This window comes from Mus musculus, chromosome 5 (assembly GCF_000001635.26).
Source record: "Mus musculus strain C57BL/6J chromosome 5, GRCm38.p6 C57BL/6J".
NCBI classification, from domain to species: domain Eukaryota; kingdom Metazoa; phylum Chordata; class Mammalia; order Rodentia; family Muridae; genus Mus; species Mus musculus.
This window is the reverse complement of record NC_000071.6, coordinates 110,376,561-110,396,632: the sequence shown is the minus strand read 5'-3', so window position 1 is coordinate 110,396,632 and position 20,072 is coordinate 110,376,561. Positions and strand designations below refer to the sequence as shown.

The 20,072-nt window shown below is 53.5% G+C and overlaps 1 protein-coding gene across 2 annotated transcripts in view; it reads left to right on the top strand.

The window, feature by feature from the left end:
- Fbrsl1 (fibrosin-like 1) overlaps positions 1–20,072 on the top strand; it is an 86,753-nt gene that overhangs the window by 51,871 nt on the left and 14,810 nt on the right. Inside the window, exons 5-11 of one of the 2 annotated variants that reach the window (NM_001142642.1) lie at positions 559–588; positions 14,987–15,032; positions 17,040–17,364; positions 17,519–17,739; positions 18,136–18,204; positions 18,378–18,595; positions 19,226–19,276. In NM_001142642.1, coding sequence (NP_001136114.1) covers positions 559–588; positions 14,987–15,032; positions 17,040–17,364; positions 17,519–17,739; positions 18,136–18,204; positions 18,378–18,595; positions 19,226–19,276 — 960 coding nt within the window. Of the gene's footprint in view, positions 1–558; positions 589–9,505; positions 9,733–14,986; positions 15,033–17,039; positions 17,365–17,518; positions 17,740–18,135; positions 18,205–18,377; positions 18,596–19,225; positions 19,277–20,072 lie in introns of those variants that run through there. The other variant, NM_028596.2, reaches the window with a different exon arrangement.

The following is a 20,072-nucleotide window of genomic DNA, read 5'->3' as shown; positions in this document are numbered from 1 at the left end:
CTTGTCAAAGTGTGACCTGCTCCAAGGCCAGAGCAGCTGGATGGGATGCTGGTATTTCCAGTTAAAGCCCTGGTCTGAGACCAGGAGAAGGAACATGAGCTCTCAGCTGGGTGGCAGTGTCACTGTCTACTGGTTCACAGGCCCTAGTGGTACCTCGATCCATCACCTCTGGATCCCCATCCCATCTGGGTGTAGAAGAATAGCTATTGGGGCTGCTTCCTGGGGGCCGCCTGCAACCTGGTCCTCCTCACAAGATGGAGTGGGCCCCATGGAGGTTCCTGGGATGGTTGAGTTCATCTGGACAGGTGAAGTTCCCTGCAAATTCCCCAGCGTCGCAGGTCATTTTGAAGCTACAGGATCTGGCCTGGTCCCACGGAACTGGAGTCCACCTATCCTGAGGGAAGCTAGCCGTATTATGCCTTCCATCTATCTGTCCCTGTTCTTTCACATTGTCCCTCATGGCTGGATGTGGGTAGGAACCTGTACCCTGGATCCTGGTACCCCTGGCAGTATGAAAGGCACTGACTCACTTCTCTTCTCTCTCTCTCTGACCCACAGTGCGACAGTGAGAGTGGCGTGGATGACAAGGTGAGCCTGGCTTCCCCCCAACCCCTTCCTTCCGGACTGACCTGGGATAATCTACCTATCTACCCCACAAAGCTAGGAAGAATCACTATCTGGGAGTTTTCCCTATTAGAGAGGCTAATAGTACAGGGAACTTCTCTCTGGCTGCTGTGCCTGCCATGATATCAGTTAGGCATCCCAACAGTAGACCTCGGACCTCAGATAGGCAGCCATTGCAGAGACCCTGATAGGGGTCAGCCTAGGCCCTGGCTGGCCTTAAGGAGGATAGCAGACCTTTGCAGAGCAGCAGCAGGCACCTTCGGGAGGTGGGGTAGGAGCTGTTGGTCATTGTTGCCTTCTGCTGTCCAAAACAAAATGTCCCCATTAATCCAGGGTTTGTGCTGTTCAGTGCTTAGTATTAGAGTCACTTGCTGCCACCACAACTTCTCAGGGCCCTCCAGGTAGTTCTTCATCACAGATGGTTGAGGAATCGGGAGAGGAGGGGACTTAGCACTTATCAAGTGGGTTGGGGAAGCCAGGTTTGTGTTTACTGGCCTTGGCTTCTGAGCAAACACAGTCCTAGCCAATGGGACTGGGGTGCTGGTAGCCTCGGTTGGATGTGGCAATCCCATATACAGAGGAGAGGCCACAGAGGGAGATGTTTCCCAGACACAGGGCATGGGAGGGGGGTTGAAAGTTAGCCTTGGACATTGGTTTGTGGCAAGTTTTTATGAAAAGGATACACTAGGGTGTTTGGTGTCTGGTCATGCATGCTTTATTTAGGCGGAATCTGCAGTGCAGGACTCCATGGAGCCATGTCCGGCCTCTTGGCAGGTTCACCTCAGCTGGCCCCAGGGCCAGGCCCCTCTGGCTCTGTTAGCCACCTGCCTGTACCATCTGGTCTCAAGCCCCTATGGTGCCTTCATGGCCCCTCTGCAGTGCAGGTTCTTCTCACAGGTCCCTTGAGCATATCAAGGGGAAAAGTCCTGGAGGTCGGTATGTCCTGAGAGAGCCCCTGGGGCTCAGGGTGGGAGACCTGTGGGAGAGTTGGAGTTGTGCCCCTCCCTGTCTGGAGCTGCTGCCTCCTTCCCTGCAGACACCTTATACAGACAGAACATTTAAACAAACACCCGGAACAGTGCTGAGCCTGAAGGTCCCATGGTGCCACCCCTAGTGTAAAGGTAACTTTAGAAAGTTCTCTCTGTAGCCTAGAGCTGCTCAGAGCATACGGACTGGAAGGGACATGAAAGGGGTTTCAAGTTCCTGTTCTTCCCTCAAGTCTTCTAAAGGAAGCAACACACACACACACACACACACACACCCCACACACACACCCCACACACACACCCCACACACACACGCCACACACACACACACACACACACACACACACACACCACACACACACACGCGCGCGCTGGTTTCCATCATTTTCCTAACTTCACAGCAGCCATAGTTGACCCTGAGCCTCCAGGGTACCTGGCCTCCTGTCCACTGTTGTGTCCCAAGGCTGTTCCTAGGCCTGCTGTGTGGAGTCCCAGAATGACATGTACTGTTGGGACTTCAGAGAGTTCTACGTGGGGGTTGGGGGAGGAGCTGAGTGAGGCCCTATGGAGAAGTAGCTACCAGGGAGAGTGGGAGAGCGCAGCTTCCGTCATCTTCCCTCATATCCCCCTGAACAAGAGGAGTGAGCCAAGGTTTCAACGGTAGCCAAGGTAGCACCTGTCCTATTCCACAGTGTCTCTGTATTGTCACTGTGGTGGTGGTTTTAGAGGAGTCTGAACTGGTATATACAAGGAACAGAGCAGCCAGCAGAGTGGCCTGCTGCTCTGGGAATGGCTATCTATCTATCTATCTATCTATCTATCTATCTATCTATTTTTATGGGGCAGTGGATCTTTGGGACAGGTCACATGCCTGCCCTTTCCACAAGCATTTGGGATCTCTGTGTGATGGCTACACAGGTTTACTGTCCTGGTATCTTCTACAGAAGAGAGTTGTTATGCTGTAGCAATTATGATTGCTATTCTTTGACAATCGTGAGGCTGCCGTCCCGATGGCTCAATGTATAGCAAAGGGCTTTGTGTGGGAGCTGTATCCTCCCAAGTACCCCAACAGATACAGATCATGGCCTAGACAGCTCCTGCCACAACAAAGATGCTGCTTCCTGGATGCCTGGGTCCTGAGTTTAGGGGTTGTGAGTCTGAGAGTCCAGACCCCATGCTTCCCTCTTCATAATGCTGGGACCCAAGTGGCTAGATCCTGTCTTTTGGACATCATTTGCCAAGGCCAGTTTCCCTACTGAGGAGTAAATTAGGACAAAATCACTGCCCTGTTTCTGAGGTGACAATGTCCCTGCCTTTTCTGGAGGGAGAGAGGCCTTTCAACAGCCCATATTCATCGGGGACCCTTTAACTTTCACAGGCACTGTCTCACCCTCCACGTGGCCTCGAAGCAGTGAGCAGGGTCACTGAGTGGTGCCTAGACCCTCAGTAAGACAGAGACAGGTAGATCTCTGTGAGTGTGAGCCCATCCTGGCTTACACAGTGAGTTCCAGGACAGCCAGAGCTGTCGGTGGGGTGGGTGTGGGTCCCCGATGACTTCATTGTATAGGAGACTCAACATAGACTCAGAGAGGCTGAGCCCTGCAGTGGCAGGAAGTGGGGACTGGACACCCTTGGTGGAGCTGAACAATTCACATCGGTAGGGTGGTCCTTTCTACCAAAGCTGGCAGAATCTAAGCTTAGTTCTCTAGTTCTCTATATCTCTCCCCCAGGGACAAGCCCAGAGCTCTGACACAAGTCAGGATTCAGAGACTCGGGGCAAGTCTCTCAAGTCTCCCTGTCACCTGCAGCTCAGCAGCCCACAAGCCCTACTAGCCCCTTCACAGGACAGCAATGCATCTCCACCCTCCAGGGCTGCACTCTAGTATGGCAGCTGGCAGTGCAGGGAGAGCTACCTGTAGGCTCAGGAGTGTGCAGACAGATGGCTCCTCCTCAGGGCTGTGGTTGGTGTCTAACTGCTTTTTTTATTGGAAAAATATGGGTGAAAAATGGTGTAGGGGCTCATTAGGCAGCCCATTAGGTCCCGGCTGGCTGCCAGTTCTGCCCAAGCGGCCCTAGCAGCTAGCCATCTGGTCAGGACTCCTCCTCTGCTGTGTATGGCCTCAGCCCTGTGGCTAGGCTAGCCACCCCCCAGGGCTCGTCTGCAGCCATCTGTGGATGTCTATTAGGAGACCATCTTTACACTCTAGCCACCAAGAAGGCCCTTGCACGGGTAAGTAGACCCCATGTGGGTCACGTTGTGAGGGACAGCACAGGCTAGGCACAGTGTGGATACTGCTTCCCTCAGGAGTGGTATCCCTTCTGAAGTGACTTCAAGGGTATGACTGAAGCCTGCCTACCTCTTCTGCTACACTGTCTATGCCTTAGTTAGGTTTCTGATGCTGTGTTAAACCACCATCAGCAAAGTCAGTTTGGGGAGAAAAGGGTTTATTGAGCTCAGAGGTTGCAGTTCAACCATGATCATAGGAGTAGAGTAGGAAGCCAAGGGAGGAGCTCAGGGTAGGAGTCTAGAAGCAGAAACTGAAGCAGAGGCCGTGGCGGGGTGCTGTTGCCCCCCCCCCCCAGCTTGCCCAGCCAGCTTTCTAATGCAAGCCAGGGATGGCATCACCCACACAGGGTCCTCATACGTCAATCCAAAAAATGTCCTACAGGCCAATCTGATGGAGACATATTTTCAGTTGAGGTTCCCACTTCTCAGACAACCCTGGCTTGTATCAAGTTGACAGACAGACAGACAGACAGACAGACAAAAAAAAAAAAAAAACTAGCACAGTGTACCTTGGGCTTTGGTATCCAAGGGCTTTGGTGATTTGTCTCTGAGTTGGACATCTCTGGGTCCCAGGCCTGGTTGGCTGGCTGGCACCCTATTCTCTTCTGCATGGCCACCTACTGGACTTGGTATGCAGGAGGCCTACTGGGCAGGAAACATGGGGTTCGAGGCTGCAGAGACATCTACCTCTTATGGCTGGTACTTCCTGGGACCCAGACAATCCCACAATATCTCTTACTCAACAACTTTGTTAGCAGGCAAGGCCTCTGAGGGGCAGGCACAAACACTCTGTTGTGAGTAGAGAGAGATGATTAGCAGAGGTCCAGGGTCTGGGTTGTAGGAGCAGATGACAGCACAGCTAGATGGCAGGAAGTGCACAGAAAGGGGATGTGGGCATGCCTGTCCTGGGTTCCTGGCCCCATCTCAGAGCTCAGCAACAGAGTCAGTATGGAGTGATGGTGTCCCAAGAGGGGCCCAGGCACACACAGTTCCTGGAATCCAAGGATAGTATAGGATCCTACTGTGCATCTCCTGTACACAGCAGGAGGCTTTGACCCAGGGTCACCACCATTCATGTGTTGTTGAGTTGGCTATCTGGTTCCTAGGTGGGTCTGTTGAGTGCCTCAGCTTGGACAGGCCAGAGAAGAAAGGGCTGTGCCTGATGGATGCCCCTGGTGAGTGGCAGCTGGGTGTCCTTCCCTTTCAGAGCTGGCTGTGCAGATGGGTGTTGGTTGTCAGGCTGAGTTGCTCCTGTAGCCACCCTTATCTCTCCAGGTGGGTGCCTATTATGTGGTGGTGGCCTAGGCAGGATCCACTTCCCGTCTGTGCATGGAGAAACACCACTGGCCATAAACACTCACAGACCCTCTACCTGCTGACTTTAGGGTTTCTCTAGATGGGAACAGCTAGATAGATAGAGACCTGTGGGGTGATCCTATCTCAGGGCAAGAGAGGAGTGAGTCCAGCCAGCTTCAAATAGGATCTCTAGGATAAAGGGTAGGAATAAGTTGGGCAGAAGCTCCAGAACCAAAAAATGTGACATCAGACCTCCTCCTGGGTTGGATAAATGACCTCCTTGGTCATTGGATCCAAGCAGTGTTGCCCTGAAGGCTATGGCCATATATGTGGGGCTCCTAGGACAGCATCTGATTCATTACAGGAACTCCATGGTGGTACCCTGGCCAGTGTGTGTGTGTGTGGGGGGGGGGAGGGGTGTCAGTGAGAGAGGAGAAGATCTTGGGTGGTGGGGTTTTCCCACACATACACACAGTCACACACTCATCCATTCTCACATTCTGATACAAGAAGGTACCTTAATTCCCCTCGGGAGCTGCAGTGAACACATATTCTGGCAAGTCTTTAGACGTGTCATGGGACTGGCTGGGTTCCACCTCAGACAGGTGAGTGGAACTGGCAGGAACTGGTATCAGAAATCAGCAGTGTGAAGCCAGGCGTGGTGGCATAGACCTGTAATCTCAGCATTTGTGTGGCTGCAGGCCAGCTTGGGCTACATAGTAATATCCTGTCTAGAAAAGAAAGAGAAGAAAAGCCCACACAGAACAGGAGAGAGGCAGGTATGTCCCTGAAGCTTACGTACAGTCATGGGCGTTCAGCGTAACTGGGGAGTGGGTGGGTGGCGGGTCTGCGTCTTCAGCACTGCAGCCAGAGCCAGAAGCTAAACATTCTGCACAAGTTTTCTTTCTGCACCCAAGCCTCCCTGCCACCAGGACCCAGACCATACACAAACTGTGGTTTCTGTTTTCAGCCCCACTAGGGGTGACCACAAGCCACAGGGATCTCGGGCTGCCAGGGACTCTCCAAACCTGTTTACTCGCCTGAGAAATGGAAAGAATAAAAGTTCCTCCCTTGACACAGCCGTGAGGCAAGAGAGCTGCGTCGACCATGGCTCTGAACAGGCTGGCTATGAAGGGCAACTTTCTGATGGCACATATTTGGCAGCCACTGATAAACATGCAGCTGTATTCAGCTCTCTCAAAGAAGCAAGTGGCTTTTGGTAAAAGAGTCATACCTTTTTTTTTTTTCCTAACAAAGCAATATAGGACTGTATGGCTGGTCTGTATGCTGAGCACTGAAGATCCCCATACTGAAACCCAGCAGCCCAAAGTCAAGGTACTGCAGGGCCTGTCCATCTGCAGCCCTGAGTTTACCCTCCCTTGCCCAGGTCCTGGCAGCCTCAGGATATCTCTGAGATGTGGCCATCCTCTCATGAGGATGACACTACAAGTCTTTATAGTGTCTCTGTTATGGTAATTCTCAAAGCATGGTCTGCAAACCACAGATGCTGAGTGTTGTCAAGGTCATCCATTGATGGACTATTTTTAGGCAGCACTTTCTGGCACTCGCCACATTGGTGAACATTGTAACTCTCCTGCCCTTGGCCCAGGAAGGTACCATCACCCTGATGTCCTGTTCAGCTGGCTCAGATGTTCATGTCATATCTACAGGACAGAGCCATCAGCTCCCCAGATCCCAACACACCACACTTGCCCGTGCCTCTGCTGGAGGATGCCCCTGTCCCATGGCCATACGTCACAGTTCTTTGCCCTGTGGCCTCACTCAGCTTCTGAGGGCTTGTCTCCACAGAGTAGCAGCCAAAAGGGAGTTCTTCCATGGTGTGTGATCCTATCACAGAGCTAGTTTCTCAGGGAGACTCAGGTACTAGCTATTGTCAAGTGGAGGTTGGGGTACCCAAGGGTGTCAGACTAGCATAACCCAAAGGACCCCAGATAGTCCCAGCATCCCTCAGTTCTAGGTGGAGCTCCTCAGTGCCCATATCTTCCCCTAGAGACAGAATGGAAGTTATAATGTGAGTTGTTGAACTCACATGGGTTTTGGATAAATGTGCCCCAGTACCACCATTAAGCCCCAATGGATTATAGATATTTGGTTTGGAAGCCTGATATTTGATATCAGTGTTATCTCTAGTGGCTGCCCTTATTTCCCATGATAATCTATTCTCCCTCCACTTCCTTCTCAATTTCTAACCTCATTAAACCTCTCCTATCACAGTTATTTTCCTTCCTAAACAAAATTAGACAGGCCTGCCCCAGGTTCTGAAAGTCTTAATTTTACTTCCACACCAGGGTGGGAGGCTTGTGCGCAGGGCTCAGGTACTGTCTCCTGGCTGTGAGTTTTAAGCCCATTGGTTGGATTATTCTCTCTTCAAGGGCTCATCTGCCAAAGGTAGCCTCAGGAGTGACAAGAAATGGCAATCATAATTTTTATATAACAACTTCTCTGTAGTGTGGATGTGTGAGCAGACAAGGCCCCATAAAAGGGGACCTTGGGTCAGGGGCCTCAGGTCAGCAGTTTGCCTTCTCATGGACCCCAAGTTTCTTCAACAGCACTCCTCCACTTCCTGGCCTGTGCACTTCCATTCCATTGGTTCTTGGACCCCAAAATACTGCCAAGAGTAGTGTTTTCCACCCTGGCATCCTTGTAAGGTTTGAGATGGTCATTGTCATACCTCTGGGCCTTTCTGTCTGTGGCTCTCTTCTGTAGAAGATACCAGGAACAGTAAACCTTTCCAGGCTGTGTGGGCTGCCCTACTACACACTCAGTTGAAAACCAAAACACAGCAGCTCTCACAGCAGTGGTGCTTGGAAGAAACTACACCAGGAATTGGGTGGGTGAGACAGTTCAGCACTTGCCTCCCCGGGGCACTGGAGGGCCAGCTATAGGCCCAGAGTCCAAAGGGGGGCCAGCCAGCCAAGTCAGCCAGTCAGTACAGAGTGAGGTCCTAGAAGCAGGCCATAGCTGGAGGGTCCTGTCCTGGGCCAGGCATCCAGAAACAGACAAAAACTAGCTTGAGTCACATGTACCCCTCTCTCACACACCCCTGCTGACCTTTCTGTAGGCCTCACCATGGTGTGTGCAGGGGCCACTCCAGTTGACCATGTTCTGTCACTGCTCCTCAACTCTGACTCCCTGCAGCCAGGTCCACTCCAATCCTAGGAGCCAGGAGCCAGACCCTTGACCATGTCTGTCTCCTCCCTGCCTCAGTTTCCTTATTGGCAACTGGTGCTTGTGAGACTGGCTGTTAGGCATCCAACACAGTGGGTTTTGTTTTGTTTTGTTTTGTGGGAGGAAATAACGGGATTTGGTGGTGACTTTGTTTTTGTTATTTTTTTTTTTTCCTTTGTAAGGAGAGGACCTTTATTTGGTAAATAAGCCAAACATAAGGAAAGAGCTGAAGATACTGTTGAGGCTGGTACTTCTGACAGGTTATCACTGGATTATCCAAGGGCTGCAGTTGTAAGGATAAATTTGTAAAGATTCATTTGTAAAGATGAATGGTGGCCCACCCTGGCATTCTACCTCTAACGCACCCCATGGAGCTGGCTCCCACAGGCCTAGGAATGGCTGAATTCCCACAAAGTGGATGCCCGTCCTGGACCAGGCATTTGAAGCCTAGGTGGGAGTCTTTCCACCTCAAGCTTTGTGTGGGTCCTCGAATTTCAAGGGCACAAATGGAATTGCTAGAATTGCATGGAATTGCTGAGTTCTGTGTTTCACCTGTGTGCGTACTGGGCTTGAAGGGCTCATTGTGCTAAGGCTTGTGTGGCAGGCAGGCATACTCAGCTTCCTTGTGGACTCAGGTCAGCTCCCCTGGCCTCACAAACAAAACTAGATGCTTTGCGTCTCCAGCCTCCTGTAAAGTAACTAGGGCTCACGGAGTAGCCCTGGCGCCACAGCCCTTTTCAGCGTGGGATGGCTTAGAGTCGGAACTGGATTCAAAGCAAAAAAGTGTTTGTTGGCTGTTGATTCTGGGGATCCTCTCAGCCCTTCATACCCCAGCTCCTGGACTTGCCAGTGGTCTCGCTTCTTTCTGGCTCTGTTTCCCTTAATGTAAACGGAGTACCAGTTGTCTGTAACTTGTTTTTGTGATGATCGTGGAGTAGAGCCCACGGGCGTTTCTTGTGGCCATTGCGCGCCAACCTGGGGTACCACCGGGTCAGATCAGACAGACAGCCACCCACCCTGCGCGGGCAGATCTGCGCCTCGGGGCTGGATTAGTTGGGCCTGCCCGTGCCCCGCCCACACAGCGCCCCGCCTGCCGGCGCCACCACCACCCCGCCCGCTCGACGGCTCCTGGCCGCTGCGCCCAGAGTGCCCGCAGCGCTCAGAGAAGGCGCGGGGACCTGTGCGCCTCGCGCGCCCCCGGTCCGGGTTCCGGCTGAGCTGGGCATGCAGAAAGAGACTCCCTGGATGGCAGGCCCGCGGGAGTTTCACTGCCACCCGCGTCCGTGCAGCACCTAGGGCTGAGACCGTCGACGAACGCAGAGAAGCGCGCAGGATCTGGGTGCCCGAGAGGTCAGTGCGCGAAGAGCAAAGCGGGACTTAGGGCGTCGCGGGTGGGGAAACACCGACCCCTTAGAGGAACGGGCAAGAGGACGACTCTGGGAATTCCGCTCACACATCCTTCGCTGGAGCAGGACCCTCAGAGTCCCCGTGTTCCCGCGGCTGCACCTGGGGCGCTTGTGGTAGCAAGCGGCAGGGTGTTGTCTGGAAAGGGTCCCGGGTCCGTCGGGCGCGCGGCGTAGGCAGGCGGAGCACGGTGGGGGCGCGCGTCTTTGTCTGCGCCCCCTTGCTCTGTCCGCCGCCGGGTGCGTGGTGCCTTGCTTACCTGCCTGGAGTTGAGTTCTTTGTCTGGGGCGGGGTGCGGCCGAGGCTGTGTTGCGTGTCTGATCCGAGGGCTGTCCCTAGGGTCCAATAGTCTCAAACAAAGCACGCGGTGACCCTATCCCCGAGCCATAATGACGTCCCTCGGAGATTAGTGGTGTCTTGCCAGACATGCCTTTTGCGCGGACCCACAAGCCTGCAACCTGGGAATTTCCCACATGCATCTTGGTATGAAGTGACCGTATTCTTTTCTTCTGTACTCTGGCTCCACACCAAGATTGGAGAACTGTGTACCTGAGTCTCATCCCTGTAGATAATGCCCAGAAAGTTATTAACACAGGACTGACGGCCCCTGTGAGACACCGTCTTGGCCTAGCTAGCCAACTCTGAAGTTTGGCAGAAAGGGCTGTGTCTGCCTAGGAAGGCAGTCGCTCAGACTTCCTCCATTCCACCACTGGTTTCCCCGGAGGTCGTGGAAACTGGAGTCTTCTGGGTCAGAGCTTTCCTAAATGGGAGTAACCAGCCTGGCCACGTGTCGGAAAACCCCACAAAGCACTAGGATTCCTGCCTGCACCTATGTTCTTTCTGATCAGATTTGCCTGTGTATGGAGGGAACTGATTGGCCATGCCAGGCACTGTTCTGTGATGGGGAAAGTATGCCACCCCTGCTTTTCCTCATTCTGCTCCCCACCCCCGTGCTATACTCCTCTTACCTCTCCTGGAGTCTGGATCATGGATCTGAGTCCATAGAAAGTTTGGGTTTCATATCCACCCTTGGGGAGAGCAGTTCCCTGCTGAGACTCTACCCCCCACCCCCAGCCCCACTCCGCCCCGCCCCGCCCCACCCCCCAGCAGATTGAAGACCAAGGAGCTGGGCTTCTCTGGGACAGAACATTCATTGCTAAGAAGTACCTTAAGAAGTCGTCAGATCTCAATAAGAGGCAGGCAGAGTAGGGGTGACCCTCCCCACCCACATTTGAGTCGTGTTACTCCCTGCTTGCTTGTGTAAGGTCTCAAACACCCCAAGGTTTGGAAGTTGCCTTTTGGGTTGGAAATGTGAATTGCAGATCCTGATCTTGATGGCTTGTTTCATTTCCCTGACTTGGGAGGTCATGGTTCCTCCTTTCTGGCTTGCAGGGCCCCAAGCTCACTTGGAAGTTGAATGTGAAACAAGCTGTAGACTTGGTAGTAAGGGCCAGGTGGCACACAGAGGACCTGTCAGTGGGGCTGATAGTGATGAACCTAGGGCAGCCTCCTCAGAGGGAGGCCAGCCGCTGTCCATCCCCTGGTGCCTTTAAGGGCCCCAGAGTCGCGGTTTCCAGAGCTGCTGCGTAGGGAGACAGCTATAGATAACCAGCAGGGTGGATACAGTCAGACCGGACTCCAGAGGGAGTCCAGAGGGACTGCCAAGGGAGACTAATGGGAACCATGGTAGCTGTGTGCAGAAGAATAGGACAGGAGGGGCCCAGAGGTTCTACAGAATCCGACCACAGTCAGAGAGTTTGTGCTCTGGTCTGGGGTAAGCCCTAAGTTTTCTCAGCAGGGTGCCATTGTTCTGATTTGGTTTGTTGTAAAGAACTTTGTAAAAGCTGAGGTAGCCCAAATGACCCTTGTACAGGAACTGATGTCCAAGTGGCCTACCTTAGCTCTGATAGGGTAATGACAGAAGCTCCTGGAGCCCTGGATGTCTTGACAGAGAGGGCAAGGCAAAGGGGGCACTGCTTGGTCAGGACCCTGGTGCACCTGTCTTAAGCAGCTGACTCTAACCCCGAAAGGCCCTCTTTGCCTGCCCAGCAGGCCCCTGGCTCTTCCTAGCCACTGACTGACTCCCTAATCCTTGTCATTCGGAGCTCCTTTTGGCACAGACCCTACAATGGTCACTCCTCCCAGCAACCTAGAAGTAGGATTTGGAAGGAAAACGGCCCTGGCCTTGAGAAACCTTGGCTTGTTTCGCCGCCTCCTCTACCAAACTAGCTTGAAGTGGTGGCTATAGAAAGAGCAGAGGGGTCAGGAAAGGCCCAGCTACAAAGTGTGGCATGGTGAGAAAGGACTGAGCTGGGTCGAGGTGCATTTGGTGATTTGTAGGATCCTGGGCCTCACTGTCTTTAATTGTAAAGACCTCTGATCAGGCCTAAGCTGCGCTGACTTGTGTCTGAAGCAACTCTGCTCCTCCTCCAGGGCCTGGAATCCAGCTCATGCCACACTTGGAGCTTACAGGTTAGGTTGCACCCTCTCCTCCTACCCACTCTTGGTAGGACCCCTCAAGCTCCAGAGAATTGGGAGTACCACCGGTTCCATACCATGTGTGTGAGGTAGCACAGAGCCTTATAGACTACAGAAGTTCACAGCTCACTGTTGAGACTGAGTGGAAGTCCAAGATCAGGACACTGAAAGTCCGGTATGTGAGGTGAGGTGACTGGCTTTGTGCTCTAAAGCACTATAGTCACCCAACATGTAGTGAATACCCCAGCATGGGAGACAGGAGCCTGTCACCGGGAGAGTGGCCCATGGGTAGGGCTTGCCTCCCCAAAGAAAAAAAGAAAGCTGGGTGTGGTGGTGCACACCTTTAATCTCAGCACCCAGGAGGCAGAGGCAGGCACCCTGGTATACACAGTAAATTCCAGGCCAGCCAGAACTACAAAATGAGTCTTTGTCTCAAACAAACAAACACATTTAATTAGTTAGTTATTAATGTGTGTGTGGGTGCTTGCCTGTGTAATATATACAACATGTTCAAAGGAGGCCAGAAGATCCCCTGGGACTGAAGTTGCAGAGGATTGTGAGCCATCGTGTGGGTGCTGGGAACTGAATTTGAGCTTCTGGAAAAACAGCTAGTAGTCTTAAACACCGAGCCATCTCTCCCCGGCTCGTGTTCTGAGACTTTCCTTACCTTCACCAATCAGACTCCTATTCCGTGTCCACAGTTCTTTAGTCTGAGGTTGCCTGGGCTAGATATTATGTTCCCTTTGCCTGTTGATAGACACTGAGGTGTCCTCACCCCGTGCCAGCTGGGTCTGGGCCTGGCATCCTAAAAACCCAGCTCTATACAGCCCCATCCGAGGCCTTGGGCAGCGCCATGTCGATGCTCCATGTACAGTAAGGGCCCAGCAGCTCATGGGTCCTGACATTGTCCTGTTAGATTGTGCTGGGGAACTTGTAGATAGTAGAACTACATTCTATTATGTTAAGTGTCATCTGAGTATGACCTTCTTAGATGAGGCTGTTCTTTGACCTCAAGTCTACTCATCTGGGCTGTTTTTCCCATAAATTCTCTTGGGGCAAGCCTATTCCCCCTCCCTGCAGAGGCTATGTCGTTATATTCAGTGATAACTGAGTTTCTTTTTTGTAAAATCATAAAGTAGTTAGAGCCCATGGCCCAAGACCCACAGAACCCCACCAATCTCCAGTACACGCCTACCCTCCAGAGTTTCCTAAGGCCTTATTGACATAATCACATACATTCACACTCCCTGTACATGCCAGTATATGCAAACATGTGTGCCAATGTAGATCCCCATACCTGCTTACACACGATCAGCCTTAGGCCTATACAGTACAAGCACCCAAAAGCATGAACAGATGTGTAGGTATATGTGCGTATACCTGTACAGTGCACATATGCAGGTGCTCTGTGTACACGTCTGCAGCCAACACACGATGTCTCATTGTTCCTCCCTTTTGGAGCAGCTTCTTTAAGACATTAAGTGGCTGTGATGGTCTTCACAGACACCAAACTTCATTCAAGCATTTGTGTACAGATGCAGAACAGGGAGGCAGAGACAATCTTGGGGCTCCAGGTAAAACCTAGAAACTCCAGGCCCAGTTTTTGTTGATGAAATGCTTCTGCACTGGGTTGCGGTGGATTGTGGTCTCCACAGATCCACTCACACCGCGCGTGTGACGTAGCACCGAGGATCACAGACAGCAGAAGTTCTCAGCTCATTGCTAGATGGAAGTGCAAGGTCAGGAGGGCACAGGGGAATCTGGTACCTGTGTGGAATGCTTCCTGGTTCACAGAGGGCACACTCTCAGTGTCCTGTCATGCTGGAATGTCAGGGAGTCCTCCAGGGCCTCCATCATAAGGGCATACTGGTCCCACGCATTCCTTCATTGACCATAGATCAGCTTTCGGGTACACCATCACGCTGAGAGTTTCAGTGTGCTTTTTTTAAGACATACTCAGTTCATATTGAGGGAGCACTCTTGAGAGGACAGAAAGCTCTATCCAGGGTCACTTTTACCAAGCGTTCTCATCCTAATTATTTGCATAGCTGCAAGTGCCTGCTCAGTCCAAACTACACGAGTCTGCTTCTCTGGGAGAAATGGAAAAGACAGCAACAGATCCCCTCAGTTTCGTGTGCTTGGACTATATGAGCCCTGACTTTGCCAGTCTCAGATGTGGCGCTACACCACAGCATGAGACACATCCCCCACTTGGTACCTAGTAGGACCACTACTGTGGCTCACAGCTGAATGTATCCCAAGATATCTCTGAATGCAGCCTGGCACGTTTGTGATGGCAATGTCAAGCCACGATGTCAAAAGGTTGCACATCCCTGAATAGTTGGTTCTTCTCTTTCAAACACTCCAGGCACTGACTCTGCCCCAGGCTGGGCACGAGGCAGCCACAGTAGAGGGTGTCCTCCCTTCTTTGCCTTCAGCCTGTAGCTGAGACCCAGAGGAGCCCCGAGCAGAAACAGGCCACCTGCCAGGCCACTGGCATTCTCAAACCGTTTGTTCCACCACAAGGCCATCATGCATGGCCCATTTTGAACAAGTCCACTGTAGCTTTATGAACATTGTAAATATGTGTGCACAATGCCAAGTCCAGGACTAAGTGTGTCTTCCCTCAGAAGTGTCTATTATACTAGGGATTGGGTTCTGCTGGGGTGGTGGATAATAGTCACTCTCAGCTCCAGCCTGTTAGCCTCTTCTCTCTCCTCAGGCATCTGTGGGCTCTGAGAAGCTCTTTGCCCCGGCACCTGACAAAGGTGAGTGTATCCCCAGCCCAGTTTCCTGGGTCTCAGGTTGTAGAGACTCAAGGGCAGTAGGAGCCTTGGGAGGGTCTGTTTATCTCATTGGGCAGGGATGGTGTTCTAGAAACAGTGGAGCAAAGGGAAGCAGTCTTAGTGTAGGAAGCAGTTTCTGCTGATCTCTGCAGGCATCAGAAAGAGACGGGCATCAGTGCATGCATGTGTGCCTATATGAACGCATGCTAATTCATGCTGCAGCCAAGAGAATAAATAGCGGTTGGACAAGTGTCAGCTGTGGGGCAAGTCCTTGTAGAACCCTGATCTTGTCTACAAAATGGGGTCACAAGAGCTGGACCTAGTGGCCCAGGCCTCTCTTCCCAGCTATTTTGAAGGCTGAGGCAGGAGGATTAAAATTAGAGGCCATTGTGGGCCATGGAGTGAGTTTGTGACTATCTTGGGTGACTTAAAGCAACCCTGTCTGAAAATTAAAAGAGTCAAAGGCTAGAGAGATAGCTCAGTAGCAGAGCCCTTTCCTAACATGTTCAAGACTCATCTCTCAACACTGAGGTGGCTCAGTGGTTAAGGTGGTGCCAAGCGGGCACACTGCCTGCCAAGTCCACCTTTAGTGAACTTGAATCCAGCACCCACATCTCAGAGGGAGAGAAGTGACTCCTACAGGTTCTCCTCTGAGCCCCACACAAGTACCATGGCATGGGCATACACAAGCTCGAGCACACAATGTGAAGAAAACAATAGCTTAAAGGGAAATTAGGACATAGCGTCCCACACCTTTGACCCCAGCACTTGGGAGGCAGATGCAGGAAGATCTCTTGATCATTGAGGCCAGCCTGGTCTACAGAGCGAGCTCCAGGACAGCCAGAGCTACCTAGAGAGAGAGACCACTTAAGGAGGAGGGGTGGCTGGAGAAGCGGCTTGGTGGTTAAGAAATTATACTGCACTCTAAGAGGACTGCTAGAGTTTGGGTTCCAACACCCAAATCAGGCAGCTAACACATGCTCCCAGGAATCTAACACTTCTTCTCTCCTCACACACTTGTGCTCACAAAGACACACACCTTGACAACACATCATTTTAAAACTAAAAGAAATGTTTATTTTTAAGAGAAAAAGGGCTGGGCAGTGGTTTCACACACCTTTGACCCCAGCACTTGGGAGGCAGATGCAGGAAAATCTCTTGCTCGTTGAGGCCAGCCTGGTCTACAGAGTGAGTTCCAGGACAGCAAGGGCTACAGAGAGAAACCCTGCCTCGAAAAACCAAACCAAACCCCCCCCCCAAAAAGAGGTGGGGAGGGGTGGGAGGGGGAGAGGCTGAGGGGTGGTAGTGCAATCCTTTAATCCTAGCTACTTGGGAAACAGAGGCAGGCAGATCTCTTGAGTTCAAAGCTACTCTCTCAGAGTGAGTTCCAGGACAGCCAAGTTACACAGAGAAACCTTGACCCCAAAAAAAAAAACAAAAGGAAGAAAAGAAAAAGGGAAAGAGGGGCTGGAGAGATGGTTAAGAGCACTGATTGCTCTTCCAGAGTCGAGTCTCAGTACCCATATGGTGGTTCTCAACCGTCTGCAACGCTAGTTCCAGGTGATCTGATGCCCTCTTGTGACCTCCACAGGCACCAGGCAAGCTGCTGGTGCACAGGATACATTCAGTTTTACTCACACACAATAAACATGGGGGTTAGGGAGGAACCTCGCAGAAACTTTAAAAATGGGCTAGTAACAGCCTTATACCCTAGCCTTACCTTGGAGCCTGGGATTCTGGAGTTATGGAAAGGACCTGGGGCTGGGCACCAGGGAGGAGGCTGGCACACCCGAGCTTATCTGTGTGACCTCAGGTAATGAGCAGGACTTACTTATTTCTGTTCATGTTTCCCCATTGGATATAGGGATCATCACAGGACCCTCAGCCTTGTGCCGAGAGCAGTGGCAGGGTCTGACATCCTGGTTACTGGCAAGTGATGCTTGGGCACAAAGCGCCAGGTCTTACAACACACCTGCCCTTTCTCTGCAGGTTCTGGGAGAGGTGAGAAGTCAGAGGCCAAGGCAGGGGCAGTGCCCAAGGTGTCAGGCCTGGAGCGCAGCAGTGAGCTCAGCACGGAAGCTTTCCTGCCTGCCACAGCACCTGCACCCTCAGGGCCCGCGCCAGGAACTCCGGCCAGCCCCCTGGTGAAGAGAGAAGCGCCCGTTGTACCTCACCACGTTCCACAGCCACAGCTTACCCCGCAGCACCGGGGCTCACTCCCAACACACGTGCCTCTGTCCTTGGGCGCCTTCGTGGGCCCTGGCCCTGGCCCTGGCCAGGTGGCATCCAGTAGCCTGCACCTGCACAGCCTCAGGTAGGGAGTGGGTGAAGCCATGGCCTGGGGTGGGGCTGTGGCTTCCTGCCCATCTCAGGGCTGAGGGAGGTGCCGCTGACCTCGGAAAGGGACTGTGGCTCTGGGATGTCCGGGTTCTGAGAGCAAGGATGCCACTGAACCCTATGTCCTACAGCAGGAGCAGCAGCACGGTCAGTGGCACCCCTCTGGGCCTGGCAAAGCACGTGACACTGTCTCCACACGGCCCCGGCCCCCACCTGTCTACCTCACACCTGGCGCTCAGGTCCCAGGCGCAGCACCAGCACCACGCCGCGGCAATGTTCGCTGCCCCCCCAACACTGCCCCCGCCCCCGGCGTTGCCCGCCAGCAGCCTGGTCATCCCAGGACACCCCGCCGGTAGGTATTCTACCCAAGGGTGCTCAACCTCAGCGGGGCCCTGGCCAGTGTGGGGCAGCAGGCTGAAGTGAAGGAAGAGCCTGGGAGGTTTGTGAGCCAGCCCTTCGAGTGTCGTGGTGGAGGGGATCTTCGAGGATTCTGTACATCCCTCCCTACTCAGGCAGGCAGCCCCTACTTTGCATTGGCCTCCTCCACCTTTGCTGCTCCCAACATCCAGAAGACCCCGAGTAGGCCCCAAGTCCCTCCTCTTACTCCTGGCTGGAACCTTCACCAGTTTTTAATCTCTGAAGGATTTCCGAGCAGTCACCACCCATCCTGCAGGGCCAGTATCCCAGCCTGAGGCCACCGAGGGCTGTGCGCTGGACAGGGCTCACAGAATTCTCTCCTTGCCTCTAGATGCCAGTCTGTTGATCTCATTCAACCAGCCAATCATGTATTGCCAGCCTCATTCGGGGATTCTGATTGGTACTTGGTCACAGGCTCCTCCTCTCTTACCTCCACCCCTGGGCCCGCAAGTAGCGAGCAGCCACCACGGCTTGGCCTGCCGACCCCGGGAGTGCCAGGTGACTATCCGCCTCGTCCCGCTGGGAGCCCATGGCCGACGTGCCTCTCTGTCTCTCTCTCTTTTTCTCTTGTAGATCACGAACTGCTCAGGCAAGAGCTGAACACGCGGTTTCTGGTGCAGAACGCGGAGCGGCCTGGCGCCTCCCTGGGCCCGGGGGCTCTGCTGCGGGCCGAGTTCCACCAGCACACGCACCAGCACACACACCAGCACACACACCAGCACCAACACACATTTGCCCCCTTTGCAGGGCTGCCCCCGACGCCGCTTATGCCGCCCACCGCACCCTCGCCGGTGCGTAGGCCTGAGTGCTGGCTGCTGGCAGGGCGGGCTGGGTGGGTGGGACAGGGAGTCGTACACACAGATGCACGCTCACTCTCATGCACGGCCCTGATACCTCCTGCCAGCGTGTGCAGGCCCCACTTGGCCGTCATGCTGGGTGCTGGACTGTGGGCCCGAACCCCAGCCCACCCTCAGGTCTTCCCCTGCCAGGGCCTGAGCCTGGGCTAGCTGCAGCAGTGCTCAGTCTTAGGCCTGACTGACATCAGGTCTCAGAGCCTAGACAAAACTAGGACCAGGCCATTGCAGACCTCTTGTGTGTCTCTTGGTCCATTTCCACCTTGTTGCGTTCAGCCACTTTTCTCTCTTTGTCACCGCCTGGGGTGTTCACGGCTCTCCTACCTGACTTCTCCAGCCAGGGCTTCATGCCCACCCCCCTGTCTAGAGCCTCAGCTGAGTAAACACCAACCTCTTTGAACCAGGAGCCTAGGCCCCACAGGGCCAGAGGCCAGTGCGCTCAAGGAGCCAGGTGACACCAGGCCATGTGCCCTGGTCACTGCCCAACCCAGCCACGGGTGGGTTCTGGTCCACTGGAGGGCATTCGGCCTGTACAGGAAGTCTGACCTTCGCTTTCTTCCCTTGCAGTTTGACAAGTTCTCACCCAAGCTGGACAGCCCCTACTTCCGACATTCCAACGTGAGTCCCTGTGCTCAGGCCCAGATTTCAGCCTACTGGGGGTGTGAGGAAGCTACAGACTTGTCCGTGCCTCCTTCTGGATGCTGAGGGGGAGGAACCAGGCAGTGCTCAAGGGTCCTCCACCATGTGGGACCCACAGTCCAGAGCTCTGTCTCTCTCTTGCAGCTCTTCCCGACCTTCCCTCCCACAGGCCCTGGGATGCCCACCCTGCTTGCACACCCCGGCCCCTTTGGGTCCATTTAGGGTGCTTTTCAACCCAAGGAGCAGCTGCTCCTGGTAGGGAGGAGGCTGGCAGGTGGGTGGGTTTAGGGCATGGGGCAGGGCTACTGACTAGCTCCCATTCTTGTTGCCATCTGGCCTTATTGTGAGCGACCCCTGCTGGCTGAGGGCCTTTTTGCAGTCAGAAAGCCTGCTACTGAGCCGTGCAGGAGTTGGCCAACTGATGTGGCAGTGAAACCCATCACCTTGCTCAGGAGGGAAGGAGCAGGAAGAGCCAGGAGCTGAGCAGGAGAGGTTCCATGGCCTCTCCCTCCAACCAGAGAATGGAGGCCACCTTTCACTTAAGCCCCCTTTGTTCATGCAACAGCAACCCAAGTCTTCAGGGCTAGGCACTGTGCTTGTTCCTTCCCCAAGAACTGTCTTGGTGTGTAGGTGCCTCTCGGACTGGGACAGTCCGTTCTCCCCAGCGATGTCATAAGCCAGTCTTCCTGCCTTGTCCAGTCCTTTTGACTGAAGGGGAGGTGGTCTTATGATGGAACTGGGGAACTGTGCAGGGTCCCACCAGCATGCCAAAGCA